Source organism: Pseudophryne corroboree, chromosome 1 (genome assembly GCF_028390025.1).
Source record: "Pseudophryne corroboree isolate aPseCor3 chromosome 1, aPseCor3.hap2, whole genome shotgun sequence".
Lineage (NCBI taxonomy): Eukaryota > Metazoa > Chordata > Amphibia > Anura > Myobatrachidae > Pseudophryne > Pseudophryne corroboree.
In genome coordinates this window covers 61,583,903-61,599,693 of record NC_086444.1, presented here as the reverse complement: position 1 = coordinate 61,599,693, position 15,791 = coordinate 61,583,903, and the positions used below count along the sequence as shown (strand labels likewise).

The 15,791-nt window shown below is 44.9% G+C and overlaps 1 protein-coding gene across 3 annotated transcripts in view; it reads left to right on the top strand.

Moving 5' to 3' along the window:
• DCC (DCC netrin 1 receptor) overlaps positions 1-15,791 on the top strand; it is a 1,035,978-nt gene that overhangs the window by 671,980 nt on the left and 348,207 nt on the right. For all 3 annotated transcript variants that reach the window (XM_063960065.1, XM_063960057.1, XM_063960048.1), the window contains exon 8: positions 12,754-12,910. In XM_063960065.1, the coding sequence (XP_063816135.1) occupies positions 12,754-12,910 (157 nt within the window). The remainder of the gene's footprint in view (positions 1-12,753; positions 12,911-15,791) is intronic.

Here is a 15,791-nt window from a genome sequence, read left to right as displayed (position 1 = left end):
CAGTAGGTTATAAACAAAACAGTCTGATGGTTTTGCCTTTTTAATGAATGCTACTTTAAAACATCAGCCAGACTTGCCGGGAAACCGCCGATGACTGCAGTCCGCAGGTTATTACACTTATCCCTATGTAAATCTGAAAATCCTTCTCTCCTCGGCGGCTGGAAAACACAGATCCTCCTATCCGTTATCACTGCACATACACTATGTGTGAATGGCTTTTCCATACAGTACACACTCTGCGGTAGAATAGCCACAGATGCTTAATTCTGCAAATAAAAAAAGAGGATTATTTTTAGCTGAATGAAACAAACATAAATGGATTCAGAGCTTTATTTCAGGGATATGATTTCCTCCTCTCATTTGCATATATTAGCATCCAAGTGATTGTTTTGTAATTGTTGTCGGTTTTGGGCAAGTGGCTGTTTACCATTGTTCCAGACTCTAGAAATCCACAAAGCGCATTGGAATCAATTCGGAAACATTACACAGTGCTGGTTTTATAGGATAAATAGAAGCTGGCTGCATTACAGTATTTGCCATCATAAATACAAGTTATAATGACTCAAATACAGATACTTTCGTAATTACAAAAAATATCTGCCTGCAGGGTTGGACTGGCCAACAGGGGAAATCCCCGGTGACCCCTCCCCTTCCTGACTGGGCCCCCCCACCTCCTCCTCCTCCTCTAGGGATCCGGTTATATCTATCTATCTATCTATCTATCTATCTATCTATCTATCTATCTATCTATCTACCAACCAGTATCTATCTATCTTCATCATCCCCTTCTTATTTCTTAGGCACTGTATACAGTATACGTGAGAGATGTATCAAACTTTGGAGAGGGTTAAAGTGGAGAGATTACCGTATTTTTCGGACCATAAGACGCACTTTTTCTCCCCAAAAATGTGGGGGAAAAAGTATGTGCGTCTTATGGAGCGAATAAGAGCAGATGCAGATGGAGTTCGTGGGTAGTGGCGGGTCCTGGATGCTGCTGCTGCGCCGTCATCAGCAGAGCGCGGCGCATCTCAGAGCCCAGCAGCAGAGCCCAGCATCATGTGACTCCCCCCCGCTCCCCCACACCTCCTCCCTCCTCAGGAGTGCACCGCGGGCAGCGTTAGCTGAGTGCCTGGACATGGGGGAACCGGCGGGTCCTGGATGCTGCTGCTCCTGCTGCGCCGTCATCAGCAGAGCGCGCCGCATCTCAGAGCCCAGCAGCAGAGCCCGGCATCTACCCCACACCTCCTTGGTCCTCAGGAGTGCACCCGGGGCAAGCGTTAGCTGAGAGCCTGGACGCGGGGAACCACTGGTACTGTCTACAATATGTGTGTGTGTCTGTGTATGTGTATGCTGGCTCTGATGTGTGTGTGTGTGTGTGTGTGTGTGTGTGTGTGTGTGTGTGTGTGTGTGTCGGTGTGTGTGTATGTGTGTGTGTGTGTGTGTATGCTGGCTCTTTTTTTTTTCCAGTTTTCTTACTCTAAAAACTAGGTGCGTCTTATGGTCAGGCGCATCTTATGGTCCGAAAAATACGGTAAGTACCAACCTACCAGCTCCTAACTAGGGGGCTTGTGGTAGGGGCCACCCCCCTTCCTCCGTACAGGCAGCTCTTCCTCGTCCCTGCACCCAGCGACCTGTGCTCCCAGTAATGTCACCGGACACACCCCACTACATTCAGTGCACAGAGAGTGGGTGGGGACACTAGGATGCTCTGTCTCTCCGTCTCCCACTATCTCTCCCTGTCACCCACTTGATCACCCTATGTGCCCTGTGTCACTATCTCCCCATCACCCTTTCTCTCCTGTCATCCTCTCACTGTCACCCACTGCCTCTCCTAGTCCTCCCCTATTTCACCCACTGCCTCCTCCTGGCTTCAAACACTGCCTCCCCCTGTCATCCATTACCTGGCATCACCCACTGCCTCTCACTGTCACCTAATCCTGTCACCCTCTGCCTCTCCCTGTCACCCCCTGCCTCTCACTCTCTTCCCATCACCCACTGCCTCACCCTCTTCCTCCACCCTGCATCACTATCTTCCCATTACCCTCTCTCTTCCGTCACCATCTGCTTCTCCAAGGCATCAACCTCCCCCTGTCATATGGATATGGCGTGCCCTTTGAGACCACGCCCCTTGTGAGACTACGTCCACTTTGGTAGGACCAAACGCGGTTTTGGTGCTTGCAAAATAACCACCCCTGTCATTGCGCACCCCCATGTAATTTTGTTCTGGATCTGCCCCTGGTTAGAAGCTAATTGGTTAGTACTTTATCTCTCTCCAAGGTTTGAGACATCTCCTCCGTTGACTAAACAAACATCAATAGAAACATAACCTGAACATAACCCGTTTCTTGTACAGTGACTATTTTCCATGAATGGATTACTACAAAAATAAAACTTCTCAGTGTGGAAAAGGTACGCTGAACAGCGAACATTGTACTTGCGGTTACTGAATTTATTATGTCACTGCCTAGCATACTGAATCAACTACAAAGCTCCGTATGAATAATTACAGACACATTGTATCCTAGACACAAAATGGCAAGCCCTCAATATAATGTAATAACCACAGCCTAAATCTTTTAGCATTGTGGAACTGGTGCATATTTATCGGCCGGCTTTTCCTTGACAACAGATAAGTGATGCGTCACCATGGCAACAGCTCACTTGTCTAGGCCTTGCTAGGTATGAGGAGATTGCTAATTTTTTAGCTGAAGCAAATGAATCAGTTTGGGATAAATGGGTGAGATGGCAGGGGCTTATGCAGCCAGTCTTCTTTGGGTTTAGGAATTTGGCTTTAAAGGAGGGGATCTCCAATACAATCCAGTTTTTTTTGGTTCATGTAAACCTGTTGGCAGATTCAGAAAAAGTGAAAGGCAGAGGACCAAAATCAGGGGCAGTTTTAGGGGTTCATTTACTAGTAAGCAGTGATAAGAGCAGAGAAGTGAGCCAGTGGAGAAGTTGCCCATGGCAATCAATCAGCACTGAAGTAACATCTATAATTTGCATACTATAAAATGATACAGAGCTGCTGATTGGTTGATGGGGAAATATCTCCACTGGCTCACTTCTCCGCTCTTATCACTGCTTAGTAAATGTACCCCTTAGAGAGGAGTAGGCCCATGTGCAGCTTTTGTGCGGTCCCCGCCCCCTCTTGTTGGCACAGTTGCACAGCCGGCCCCAGGGAGGGGGTGTGGCCAACCTGGGGAGGTGTGGCCAGGCCCACTCCCTTAGAACATATAAAAAATGAAACCTTATGTGCGGATGCGGATACGGGGGTGGGGTCTGTGGCAAATCAGGTGGGCGGTAGTGGGGAAGTGAGATTGCTATTCGCTCCCCCCTGCACATTATGTGCTTCTGCAGTAGCCTCTCTCCCCAGCCCGGTGCACCGCCCCATGTGGTGAGCTGGAGAGAGGCTTCTGCAGAAGCAGTCTCTTCTTAGTACCTGCCCAAGTGCCGCAGCCTGCAACAGGAGCAGGGGGGAGCCGCAGGTCTTCAGAAACATGGTGCCCTTATTCCCAGATATTTATCTACTGCGCATGCAGATCTTCATGGAAGACAGTATCGCCGCCGGACGCAGGGGGTGTGGGGTGGGGCGGCCCCACCTTGGAACCAGGGGCCTATGTTTCCCACGTACACCCTGTACCCATTATAAATGCCAATATGGGTGAGCCGTGCCATGCATCACACGCGCCCGCGCCCCATTCAAAGTGAATGAGAACATCTGTGTACGCTCGGCGGCGGGCCGAGGCACAGGCACACCTAGGCACGCCGCTCGCCCCCGCCTGCGATGTAGCCACGCTCATTCGATCTGTAGATCCTTAAAGATGATAATGAGTTTATTGGTAAACAGTAGTAACAGGAAAAACTAGGGACACAGTGGTATTACAGGGGTTAACAGCAGTGGTATCAGACCCTGGTACAGCAGGTATCTGGGTTTCTTACCTCTAGGACAAGTACTGCATGTGTGTGCAATACCCTGACACTCTTACATAGTAGAGGTGGTTGCAGTCTGCACATGTGCAGTGTCACATCAGGTTGGAGGTGACACCTCCCTACAGACTCTGGGTCCTAGAGTGTCCCAACAGTCACATTTATATAAAAATTGACGTAATTGCTAGAATAAGAATTGAATTGACAAGTCAGAGGTGTTGCTCATGAGTCATTCAGATAAAGTGTCCTGTTTTAAATTGAGCAGTCCCAATTTGAGGGGTCAGTCCCAATTTGAGGGGTCAGTCCCACAGCCCGATCATCAGTATCTGATGATCAGAAAGCTGGGAAGTCTATATCCTATTACAGGAGGGGGATTGGAGACAACACTATAAAAGTGGACAATCAATTTAATGAACTAAAAAGAGGCAATAATGCCAATATGAAACGCGTAACTTCATGTATCTCTCTGGGAACTACAAATGAGAATAGCAACTTTAATTCAGATTTGCAGCATATTTTTATGGCAAATTTACCAGGATGACATACCCCGCTGTCCTTGGAAGTAATGGAAAAAATTATTAGTGTACATTAGGCAGTCATTGTTACTTGACTTTTTGTAAGTGATTGTGAATGGTTTTCATAACCTTGTAACCAGCGAGTTGTTATTATAATACAAGGAATCTGCAAAAGGCAAAATATGCAAAGAACACTGAAATATTTAATATGGCTGCAGCTCCACATAAATATTTAATTGTCAGTTTAAAGAGAGGTTACAGAACATTTCAATAAGAAAACTACTTCAAGCCTGCAGCAGGTCTCCCAAGTACCTCAGCTGATCTCAGGACAGACCTGATTTACCTTACTACGAGGCGGTAACCATAACACCCAATCAGATGTCACCTTTCATTGGTCTGACTACACTTGTTACAGTGGAATGCTTATATCTGGTTGGTTGCTATAAATGAGAGTACAACATATACAGTAATTGCTTTTCACACCAGCAGTGCCACCGAGAAGGGGGGGGGGGGGGGGATACTAATTACCTTGGCCCAGTAGGTGCCCAGGTTCCCCCACCCCCTTACCTGGCAGCAGCAGCAGCTGTTCTCCTCAGCCCAGCACATGCTGCTCTGTATTCTAGGGAAAATCAGTGGTATATGGGTACGGGTGCATCATTTTTTGGTGCACAGTTGAAAAAAAAAATGTCTTTACATAAAACTGTACTTGAGACCCTCAGACTGTATGTTGCAATGAGGGCCGGATCTTCGTGGCACCCCGGGCAAAAAATAGGGGTGTGGCTTCATGGGGAAGGGGCATGGTCAGTTATGCCCCCTGTAGAGTTGTGCCCCCAGTAGAGTTGTGCCCCCTAGTTGCACCGTGCCCCCAGTACTGTGCACCCTGTAGAGTTCTGCCCCCTAGTTGCGCCACTTAAAAAATAAAAATAAATTAATACCATCCCCGCTCCTGATTCCCTACCGCTGCTGCCCTCCGTCTCCGGCCGCCGGCGCCGCTCCTCTGATCTATGGGAGAGATGCCATGACGTCTCTCCCATAGCACCGCATAGACACTAGAGGTCAGTTATGACCCCTAATGTCTATGTGCCGCTCCCACAATGCTGTGCGGTGCATAATGACTTCATCGCGCACACTGCACAGCACCGCATCTACCGAGCACCGGGGGGCACCAGTAGCGGATCTTGCCCTCCGGAAGGCGGCGCCCCGGGCAAAAATCCTGTGTGCTCGTAGCAAGATCCGTTACTGGTTGCAATGGTACATTAATGCTGCCAAGTATGTCACTAATGTCAAAATAATATAATGAAAGCATGTGTGCCTGTTGTATCACACCATGGGTGGCACGGATGGACCCTTTAGCTGGTCTTGCTCCTAGCTCTAAATGAAGCCCATTGTATTTATTGCACTAAACACCTAAAAATGAAATAAGTAGTGGCATTTATAGACTGGCTTAATGTCTCACCGGTGGTCCATGAAAGTCAGTCTCTAAAAATAAAGAGTCTCTGATAGCCGTTATTAGTTCACATTTATTACTGCAATTTCCTCCACAGTGAACCTATTATTAGGGATGATAAAGGCTCATTTTCCAGTAAAAGTGTTAGTACTGGCGGTGCAGACCGGGACAGGTGCTTTGTGGCAGAGCCCAGTCTAAGGGGGATATTCAAGTTTGTCAGCAAACCAAAAAAAGCACACAAATGGGCAAAACCATGTGCACTGCAGGGGGGGCAGATGTAACATGTGCAGAGAGAGTTAGATTTGGGTGGGTTATATTGTTTCTATGCAGGGTAAATACTGGCTGCTCTATTTTTACACCACAATTTAGATTTCAGTTTGAATACACCCCACCCAAATCTAACTCTCTCTGCACATGTTACATCTGCCGCACCTGTAGTGCACATGGTTTTGAATAAGGGTCTTGTTTTGCCGATGTTTGGCCCAGTGAGCACGCGTGGGCCTGGCAATTGTCCTAGCTGGTCCGGGCAATGCGAATGCATCTCCCTGATTGACAGTGGTCAGGGGCGTTTGCAGCAAAATGACACATGACGTCACACATGCCCACTGCGACGAGTAAGATAGCGGCGGTCCGACTGCCTTTGCAGCCAGTGGTCTACCCTTCTTTTGCTGGGTCTGTGATGCGATTGCATTGCTGGCAGCAATTAGAATGCTGGGCGGCTTTGCCTTGTGCTGGGCGAAAACGGCAACTGAATTCGAATAAGCCCTAAGTACCCGTTTCCATAAAGAGGACCAAACACTGTAGCACTGAATAAGCTACTGTATACTTATCTAGCTGCCTAATTCTGCACTTGCAGTGCATATTTGTTCTGTGCTACTATATCCCTTGCAGGCTGGGGGGGGTATAGTATTTGCCAGGACAACACACTGCGATGTAAACTGAAGCAAGGTAAATGGACTCGGCCTGATCAATCGATTTTCAGCGGCTCGGTCCGATAATTTCGTAGTGCCTACCAGGGGCGTATGCAGAGAGGAGGGGACCCGTGTGCAGTCTCCGGGTGTGGGCCCCCTCCTCTCCCGAGTCCCGTAGCCGGCAGCCGCAGCAGCGCTGTTAGCACTCGGTGTGAGCACTAGAGACTCTGGCACAGTGCCAGAGTCTACAGCGCATGCGCAAGTCTCCCAAAAAAAAAATGGCACGGCGACCATTTTTTTGGAGACCTGTGCATGCGCTGTAGACTGTGGCACTGTGCCAGAGTCTCTAGTGCTCACATAGCGCGCTAACAGCGCTGCTGCGGCTGCCGGCTACGGGACTCGGGAGAGGAGGGGGCTCACACCCGGACACCAGAAAGGTAAGTATATAGAAGAAATGGGATGCAGTCAGTTTACCTCCTATCAAAATCCCGACGTTCAAAATCCCGACACCAATTGACCGATGGTCAAAATCCCGACAAGGTCAAAATCCCGACATGGACAAAATACCGACATTTAAAATACTGACAAGGTCAAAATACCGACAAGTAAAATGCCGACAGGTCAAAATACCGACATGAGTTTTTCATGATTTTTTTCATTGAAACCGACTTGTTCATACTTTACCATCCCAGTGGACCTGGAGGGGGAATATAATAGTGTGCCGAGCGCAGCGAGGCACCGTGCCCGAAGCATGGCGAGCGCAGCGAGCCATGCGAGGGGACGCGGTACACTTTATATGGTGTCCATGTTGACTTATGTCGACATACACACACAAAAACAACAACAAATGCATGTCGGTATTTTGACCTGTCGGCATTTTACATGTCGGTATGTTGACCTTGTCGGTATTTTAATGTCGGTATTTTGTCCATGTCGGGATTTTGACCTTGTCGGGATTTTGACCATCGGTCAATTGGTGTCGGGATTTTTAACGTCGGGATTTTGATTGGAGGTATTTCATACCGATCCCGAATCAATGGGTGCAGTGTGTGCAGTGTGGGGCCCCTCTGGACCCAGGGGTCCATGTGAACCGCACACACTGCACCCATTGTAGATATATGCCACTGGTGCCTACTCATCACAATGTACTGATTCCAAAATCAGGATGATTCGGTGGGACCTGCTGCATGATATGTCTCCATATCCCTGAGGTGATATTGTGTACTGTTAGTAGTGTGTATGAATTTCCAATCATCTGTCTGACATTTCTGCTGATAGTCCATTAGACAGCGCCACCTTTCTGATGACCTTGGAACTGATAACTCTTCTGATCTGAGCGATAAATCACTGATGTGTCTGTCCGAAATGTCTCAGGATTGTTCTCAGGATTGTTTAATCACTCTCAAAGTCAGTGGGATTGTGAAACCATTCTGGTGTGCGCTGAGCTCGGACAATCTGACATTAAAGACATTTCCAGACATGACACTAACAGAATGTACAAACTTAGTAACAATGGGGGTAATTCCAAGTTGATCGCAGCAGGATTTTTGTTAGCAATTGGGCAAAACCATGTGCACTGCAGGGGAGTCAGATATAACATGTGCAGAGAGAGTTAGATTTGGGTGGGGTGTGTTCAATCTGCAATCTAATTTGCAGTGTAAAAATAAAGCAGCCAGTATTTACCCTGCACAGAAACAAAATAACCCACCCAAATCTAACTCTTTCTGCACATGTTATATCTGCCCCCCCTGCAGTGCACATGGTTTTGCCCAATTGCTATCAAAAATCCTGCTGCGATCAACTTGGAATTACCTCCAATATACAGTGTATGGAAAATGATAAATTCTATATGGAAAAATACTCACTATAGATTTGTATGGGTCTATGAGATGATTGGAGCTTATTGATGGTCAGTGGGTGGATCTTAAGTCTTCTGACTAATACACCAGCTGTACTACGCTAGAGGAAGTGGCGTATGTCTGTACTAGTATATATGAGCATTTGTTACATAGCATATTGGGGGTCATTCCGAGTTGATCGCTAGCTGCCTTTGTTCGCAGTGCAGCGATCAGGCTAAAAATCTGCATTTCTGCGCATGCGTATGCACCGCAATGCGCACGCACGACGTACGGGTACAAAGACCTTTGTGGTTTTGCACAGGTTCTAGCAAAGTTTTAAGTCGCACGGCGCAAGAAGATTGACAGGAAGGGGGGCGATTCTGGGTGTCAACTGACCGTTTTCAGGGAGTGTTTGGAAAAATGCAGGCGTGCCGGGGAAAACACAGGCGTAGCTGGGCGAACGCTGGGCGGGAGTGTGACGTCAAAAACCAACCCTCAAATGATAGAATCAATGCACACGAAGAGTAAGTCCAGGGCTGGTCTTGTTTTGCACAAAAATGTGTTTGCAGGCCCTCTGCTGCACAGGCGTTCACACTTCTGTAAAGCGAAAATACACTCCGCGGTGGGTGGCGACAATGCGTTTGCACGGCTGCTAAAAACTGCTAGCGAGCGATCAACTCGGAATGACCCCCCATTATGTGCTTCTACTGTTTATTCCTTTACAGGAATATTATCATTTTGTCCGATCAGCTATGCTCATAGTATAATCGGGTATGGGACTCAAGGTCAACACCCATTAGGTCGGCACCCATTGGTCGACAGTGGGTAGGTCGACACTAGAAATATGTCAAAGCGGCCATTAGGTCGACATGAACAAGATCAACATGAAAAAAGGTTGACATGAGTTTTTTATGGATTTTTTTGGTGTTGTTTTCTCCGACAAGTGGCCTGGAACCCCAATTAGTGCACCGTGTCCCCTCGCATGGCGAGCGAACTGCGGGCAAGGTGCCCTGCTTCACTACCGCTGCGCTCGGCACAGGTTACCGTTCCCAATTGTAGTCCATGTGGATCATAAAGTATGAAGAAGTCAAAAAAAGTGAAAAACTCATGTCGAACTTTTTTCATGTTGACCTTGTTCACATCGACATAATGGGCGTGTCATCCTATTTTAGTGTCGACGTAGCCACTGTCGACCAATGGGTGTTGACCTAGAGTCCAGATACCGTATAATCGCAGTACGAGTTCTATTTTTCGTGGCATGGTTGGATTACATTCATACACGTAATAGAGAAGATGTCTTGTTGCCGAAAAACAATGAGTCCCTTCTCCGAGAGTCAGGGACAAGAACAGGGATCTTTCCAGCCCCACTGGGTTATGGGTCAGAGGGGATTATAATGACTGTGATGTCTGGTGTAGCAACCTTGCCAGCTGGTGGTCCCTCTATTTGGGAGGAGTTCCTAAGGCCATTGACCACTATACTACAAGAGTTAAAGATTCATAAAGTCCTTTTTTTAATATGAACTACACAATTATCTTCGTGATTTGTTGTTGTCCAAATGGGAAAAAAGAAAACAAAAACGTAAAAAATTATCTACCAAATTATCAAAGGCCGGAAATCACTTTCACCAGCAGCCAATCACAAGAGACCAAGAGGCATATGTATCCAAGCTTACAGAGAGATAAAGTTGAGAGAGATAAAACCAATCAACACCTAACTGCCATGCTATAGGCTGTGTTTGAAAAATGACAGCTGACTGGTTAGTAATTTGGGGTCTATTTACTAAGCCTTGGAGAGAGATAGAGGACCAACCAACCAGCTCCTAACTGTCATTTTTCCAAACTCAGACTGTGACATGACAGTTAGGAGCTGATTGGTTGGCACTTTATCCATGTTGACTTTATCTTTCTCCAAGTAAATAGACCCCTGTATCTCTCTCTCTAAGCTTTGATACATACAGCATGTCCCCAATTTGGAAGAGTCTATTATAATGAGAATGCTGGCATATCAATGTCGCTACTCCAAACATCTCAGCCTAATTTAGCACCCTGAGCCACACACCCCAGAGGGACCAGGATGAGCTGCAGTATTTTTTAGAAAGGCGGGGATCCATGGTGTTACCCCACCCCCACCCCAGAAAATACCACTTTTCTGCTTATTTATCTTCTGCGTGGAACACCTAAGGTCCAATTCTGCTGCCAACATTTGCTAAATTGTGTTGCTAAATGCAAAATGAATCCAGTATTTCACAGAACTATTCTGAAAATGTGGTTCATCTCTCACATAGGGATTGGTAGGGATTATTAAAAGGTATTCAATAGCTCAGATTATTGGGCCTAATTCTGAGTTGATCGCAGCAGCAATTTTGTTAGCAGTTGGGCAAAACCAAGGGGGTCATTCCGAGTTGTTCGCTCGCAAGCTGCTTTTAGCAGCTTTGCACACGCTAAGCCGCCGCCTACTGGGAGTGAATCTTAGCTTCTTAAAATTGCGAACGAAAGATTTGCAATGTTGCGATAAGACATCTCTGTGCAGTTTCTGAGTAACTCGAAACTTACTAGGCATCTGCGATCAGTTCAGTGCTTGTCGTTCCTGGTTTGACGTCACAAACACACCCAGCGTTCGCCCAGACACTCCTCCGTTTCTCCAGCCACTCCCGCGTTTTTCCCAGAAATGGTAGCGTTTTTTCACACACACCCATAAAACGGCCAGTTTCCGCCCAGAAACACCCACTTCCTGTCAATCACAGTACGATCACCAGAACGAAGAAAAAGCCGTGAGTAAAATTCCTAACTGCATAGCAAATTTACTTGGCGCAGTCGCAGTGCGGACATTGCGCATGCGCACTAAGCGGATAATCTCTGCGATGCGAAGAAATTTACAGAGCGAACAACTCGGAATGACCCCCCATGTGCACTGCAGGAGGGGCAGATATAACATGTGCAGAGAGAGATTTGGATGGGGTGTATTCAAAATGAAATCTAAATTGCAGTGTAAAAATAAAGCAGCCAGTATTTACCCTGCACAGAAACAAAATAACCCACCCAAATCTAACTCTCTCTGCAAATGTTATATCTGCCTCCCCTGCAGTACACATGGTTTTGCCCAATTGCTAACAAACTTGCTGCTGCGATCAACTCAGAATTACCCCCATTATCATTTCAATTTCTCGATACATCATACCTCCCAACATGACCCTCTCCAGGAGGAACACAATGCTCTGCTCCTGGACTTTTCTCTTAATGTATGATTGTCGGCACCTGTTTTGAACAGGTTCGTTGATAAGAAAGGTGTTTCAGCACAGGTGATGACAATCATACATTAAGAGGGACGTCCAGGAGCAGAGCATTGTGTCCCTCCTGGAAAGGGTCATGTTGGGAGGTATGATACATGTCAAACGTAAACTCTAGCTCACCAGAAGACAGGGTAGAAATAACTGTATTATATATGTATCGTTTATGTTTGTACCAGAAGGCAGTAGAAATTGTTACCAATAAATTTGCTACACAGTGGAATAACCACAAGTATATCCCAGTGCCCTATTAGTTTGATAACACCTGCTGCAAGTGGAAAGAAGGCACTTGTACTGCCTCCTAATTACAAGCAGGCAGAAAACGGGGAAAACTTTTCAATGTGCTGAAGATTTGTGTTTAATAGATAAATAGTAAACAGTAATGTAATGTAAATTAGTAGTGTCTGAATTTGACCAAGTGCAACGAAACGTCTTCCCATTTATTTTTTTGGCCTGCTAATAATTTGCTAAACCTCTTGTTATTAATTGGGGAATAAGAGTAAAATAAAGTGTGATTTTCATTCATTCAAATTGCATAAAGAAGTCTTTACTATGTTTAGGCTGTCTACATTATTGTGATGTATTATATTATAATAAGTATATTTATTATATTACAGTTGTAACAAAATGGTTCATATTTCATTGACAAATGTGATATATACAGCAGATGCCTTTAATCATGACATATATTTTAATCTATTCCTACTCTATGTCTGCTTGGCCCTTGTGTATGCATAGAATTAGTTCCTTCCCTTACGCTTTTTCCTGCTGAATCCCAAACCTCTGTATCACCCACTGCTCTGACTAAATCCACCCGTTCCCCCGCAGCTGTTCCCAGCTCCAGCCTCCTTCCCTCCGCTCCCCGAGATGTGGCCCCTGTCTTGGTTTCTAGCCGATTTGTACGTCTCAGCTGGCGCCCACCGGTAGATACGAGAGGGAACATACAGACCTACACTGTCTTCTTCTCCAAGGACGGGACTCACAGGTACGTTTGCAAAACATGCTGTATGTAATCGGTCTGCAAATAAATGGTCTTGACAGTTCACTGTACACTCCAATGTCAAACATTTGACAAGCCAAACACAAGTGAGAGGTATATGTGTGTGTGTATATATATATATATATATATATGGGCTGCAAATTGCCTATGTGGAAGTGTGGAGGTATGATGTCATCCAATTCGTGTATATCAGCAGAGGAACTTCCTCCAATGTGGAGACTAGGGATCTTGTTCCGACCTGATTGCTAGCAGGCTACTTTTAGCACTGCTGTGATCAGGTAGTCGCCGCCTACAGGGGAGGGGGATTCGCTGTGCAGGGCTGCGCTCGCTTGTGCAGAGAGCTGCACAAACAAAAGTTTCTGCAGTTTCTGCCCAGCTCAGGACGTACTCACCCGCTGCGATGATCCAGGACGGAGCTGACGTCAGGATCCCTCCCTCGAAATGGCTGGGCCCACCAGCGTTTGGACAGTCACGCCCTGAAAACAGTCAGTTGACGCCTCCGGTCGGCCTCTTCCTGTCAATCTACTTGCAGTCGCGGGTGCAATCTCTTTCTTTGTTAGTTCTGATGCTTCCTGGCGACGGCCGTCGCCAGGGAGCAGCGTGCCTGCGCATTGCGGTTACAGCACATGCGCAGTTCAGACCCTGCTGCGAAAAACTGCTGCATGCGATCAGGCCGGAATGACCCCCTAAGTGAGAGAAGGCAGCTCCTCTGTATTGAAGGACATCATACTTTCACAGCTGGCAATTTGCAGCCTGTAATTATCTCATGTTTGGTTCTAGATATTAAAGGTGTGTTGTTCTTCCTAAAACATTATTGATTTTTGAAGGAAGCAAGGAAATCACTGACCTTCCCATATATTAATGCACAAGTTGAACCTTGATTGACAAAAATTGTCCGTAATATGTAACTAAATTGAGATTAACCCCTGAAGAAGTCTCTTAGAGATGAAACGCATAGAGTAACTGTTCACTGGATCCACTCTGTGAATATGAAATTGTGTATATTGACTCCAACAAAAGGGTGAACTGTACATGCTCAGATGTGGGATTCTTTTATGTATCATTCATTGATTGTAAATTGTACTTATATTAAAGGACTATTTCACATATGATTGTAACCATAAAGGTTCACTTGGTAGAATTATTTGCACTTTTGACCCTCTTTAATTTAGAATAGCGCTCTCTCTTAGAGATTTTATCCATCTTAACCTCTGGCCTTGCTAACAGGAGACCCTTTGAGAGGTGGAGTATAAAAATCTGCAAAATAAATGTTTTCTAGGAACCGCTATATATACATACATATGAATAACAACACACTAATATCCCAGTGCGCTAATACATATATGACTGTATATTCAGTGTGAAATGGAGTTATTGAAGAATTCGCCTCAGTGGGTTGATCATAAATTCAGTGTACCAGAGACCTTTATTTTGGCGGAACAGATACGAAGCACCCTAGAATTAAACCCTCTCACCAGATGATAACCATTAGTGGTCAAGCATTGATGTTTTATGTGTTTTACTTCTTTTTTTTCTTTCTAAAAATGACTTAAAATATTGCAACACCAAACAAATTCATATAAATTTCAATGTACAGAAGATGGTATAAATCTCCACCTTAGTATAGGTGTGAGCTCAGGGGGGAGATTATCAATACAACGACACAATGAGTGAAATTGGTGAATCCTACGCATTTCGTCTCTATGACTTTGTCAGGGATATGATGCAATATTGCGCTTAATGAGAGTGTGTAAAGACAGCCATTCTTCAATTTCAGTTTTGTAGACAATCATAAAATCATTTGGAATAAAGATTAAAAAAAGGTCCTCTAAACTTTTGAGTATTATTAAAGAAGTATTACAGAACTGTCTTGGCTGAAGCCATTTTTGGAGGGGTATTTTCTCTCGGGCAGATTTATTAAAGCTTCTTAAAATTAAAAATGGTGATATTTCCCATAGCAACCAATCAGATTCTAGCTATATAAGCTTTCATTATCTACCCCTCAATCTCTACATAAATCTTCTTGTTGACAATTACCTGTTACAGTATTGAAAAATTATGTTATTATGTAATTCATCATTTCAGCTTTTATAATTAGGAGCATTTTCCCAATTAACACTAATGTTAATTACTGTTAATCTCTACATCTGAATTGACCTTTCTAACAATATATATGTAGTAATTACTTATATGTTTGAAGTTAATAATAGTAGTACCCCGTGGTTTCTGGAATATTTCCTGAAGTTAAAGCCTAAGCTGATTACATTGATAAGTTGAGTTTCTTTAATAACTTCCCGGATTGCAGTGAGTAATATGCACAAATACTGCATTAATGAAATAGTGAAGCTATTCCCCAAAGCTGATATTGTTTGTTTGCTATTAAATATTAAAAAACAGATTTAACGTTTGGTCAGTGCTCCTGCCTGGAGCATTTTCTAGCGTTGGAAAAAAAACCTGCTAATTAGTTTACTTCTATTAAAGGCTTTTAGCAATTATTTTCACTGTCAAATATTTGCAGTGGGACATAATGAGTGAGTCAGCAAATGGAAAGGAAAGTGATATGTCTTGTTAAAAGTTCAACACAACTTGCTGGAAATGTATTGTTGATCTGTACAGCTGGCACGGAATTGACAGAGCCACAATGTGAATACAAATGCGAATGTTAAAAATGATTTAAAAAAATGTATGTCCCTATCAAGCAATCAGATTCCAATGGCCATCAATGGAAACAAATTAGAAAGCAATCTGATGATCTTTGTAACATCTTTTTATTGTGCACCAGTTTTCCTAAATATTGTTTTCCTGATCGTCTTAAGGCAAATTTCATAATATTGGCGACATTATCGCAGTGTATAGTTGTGATGTG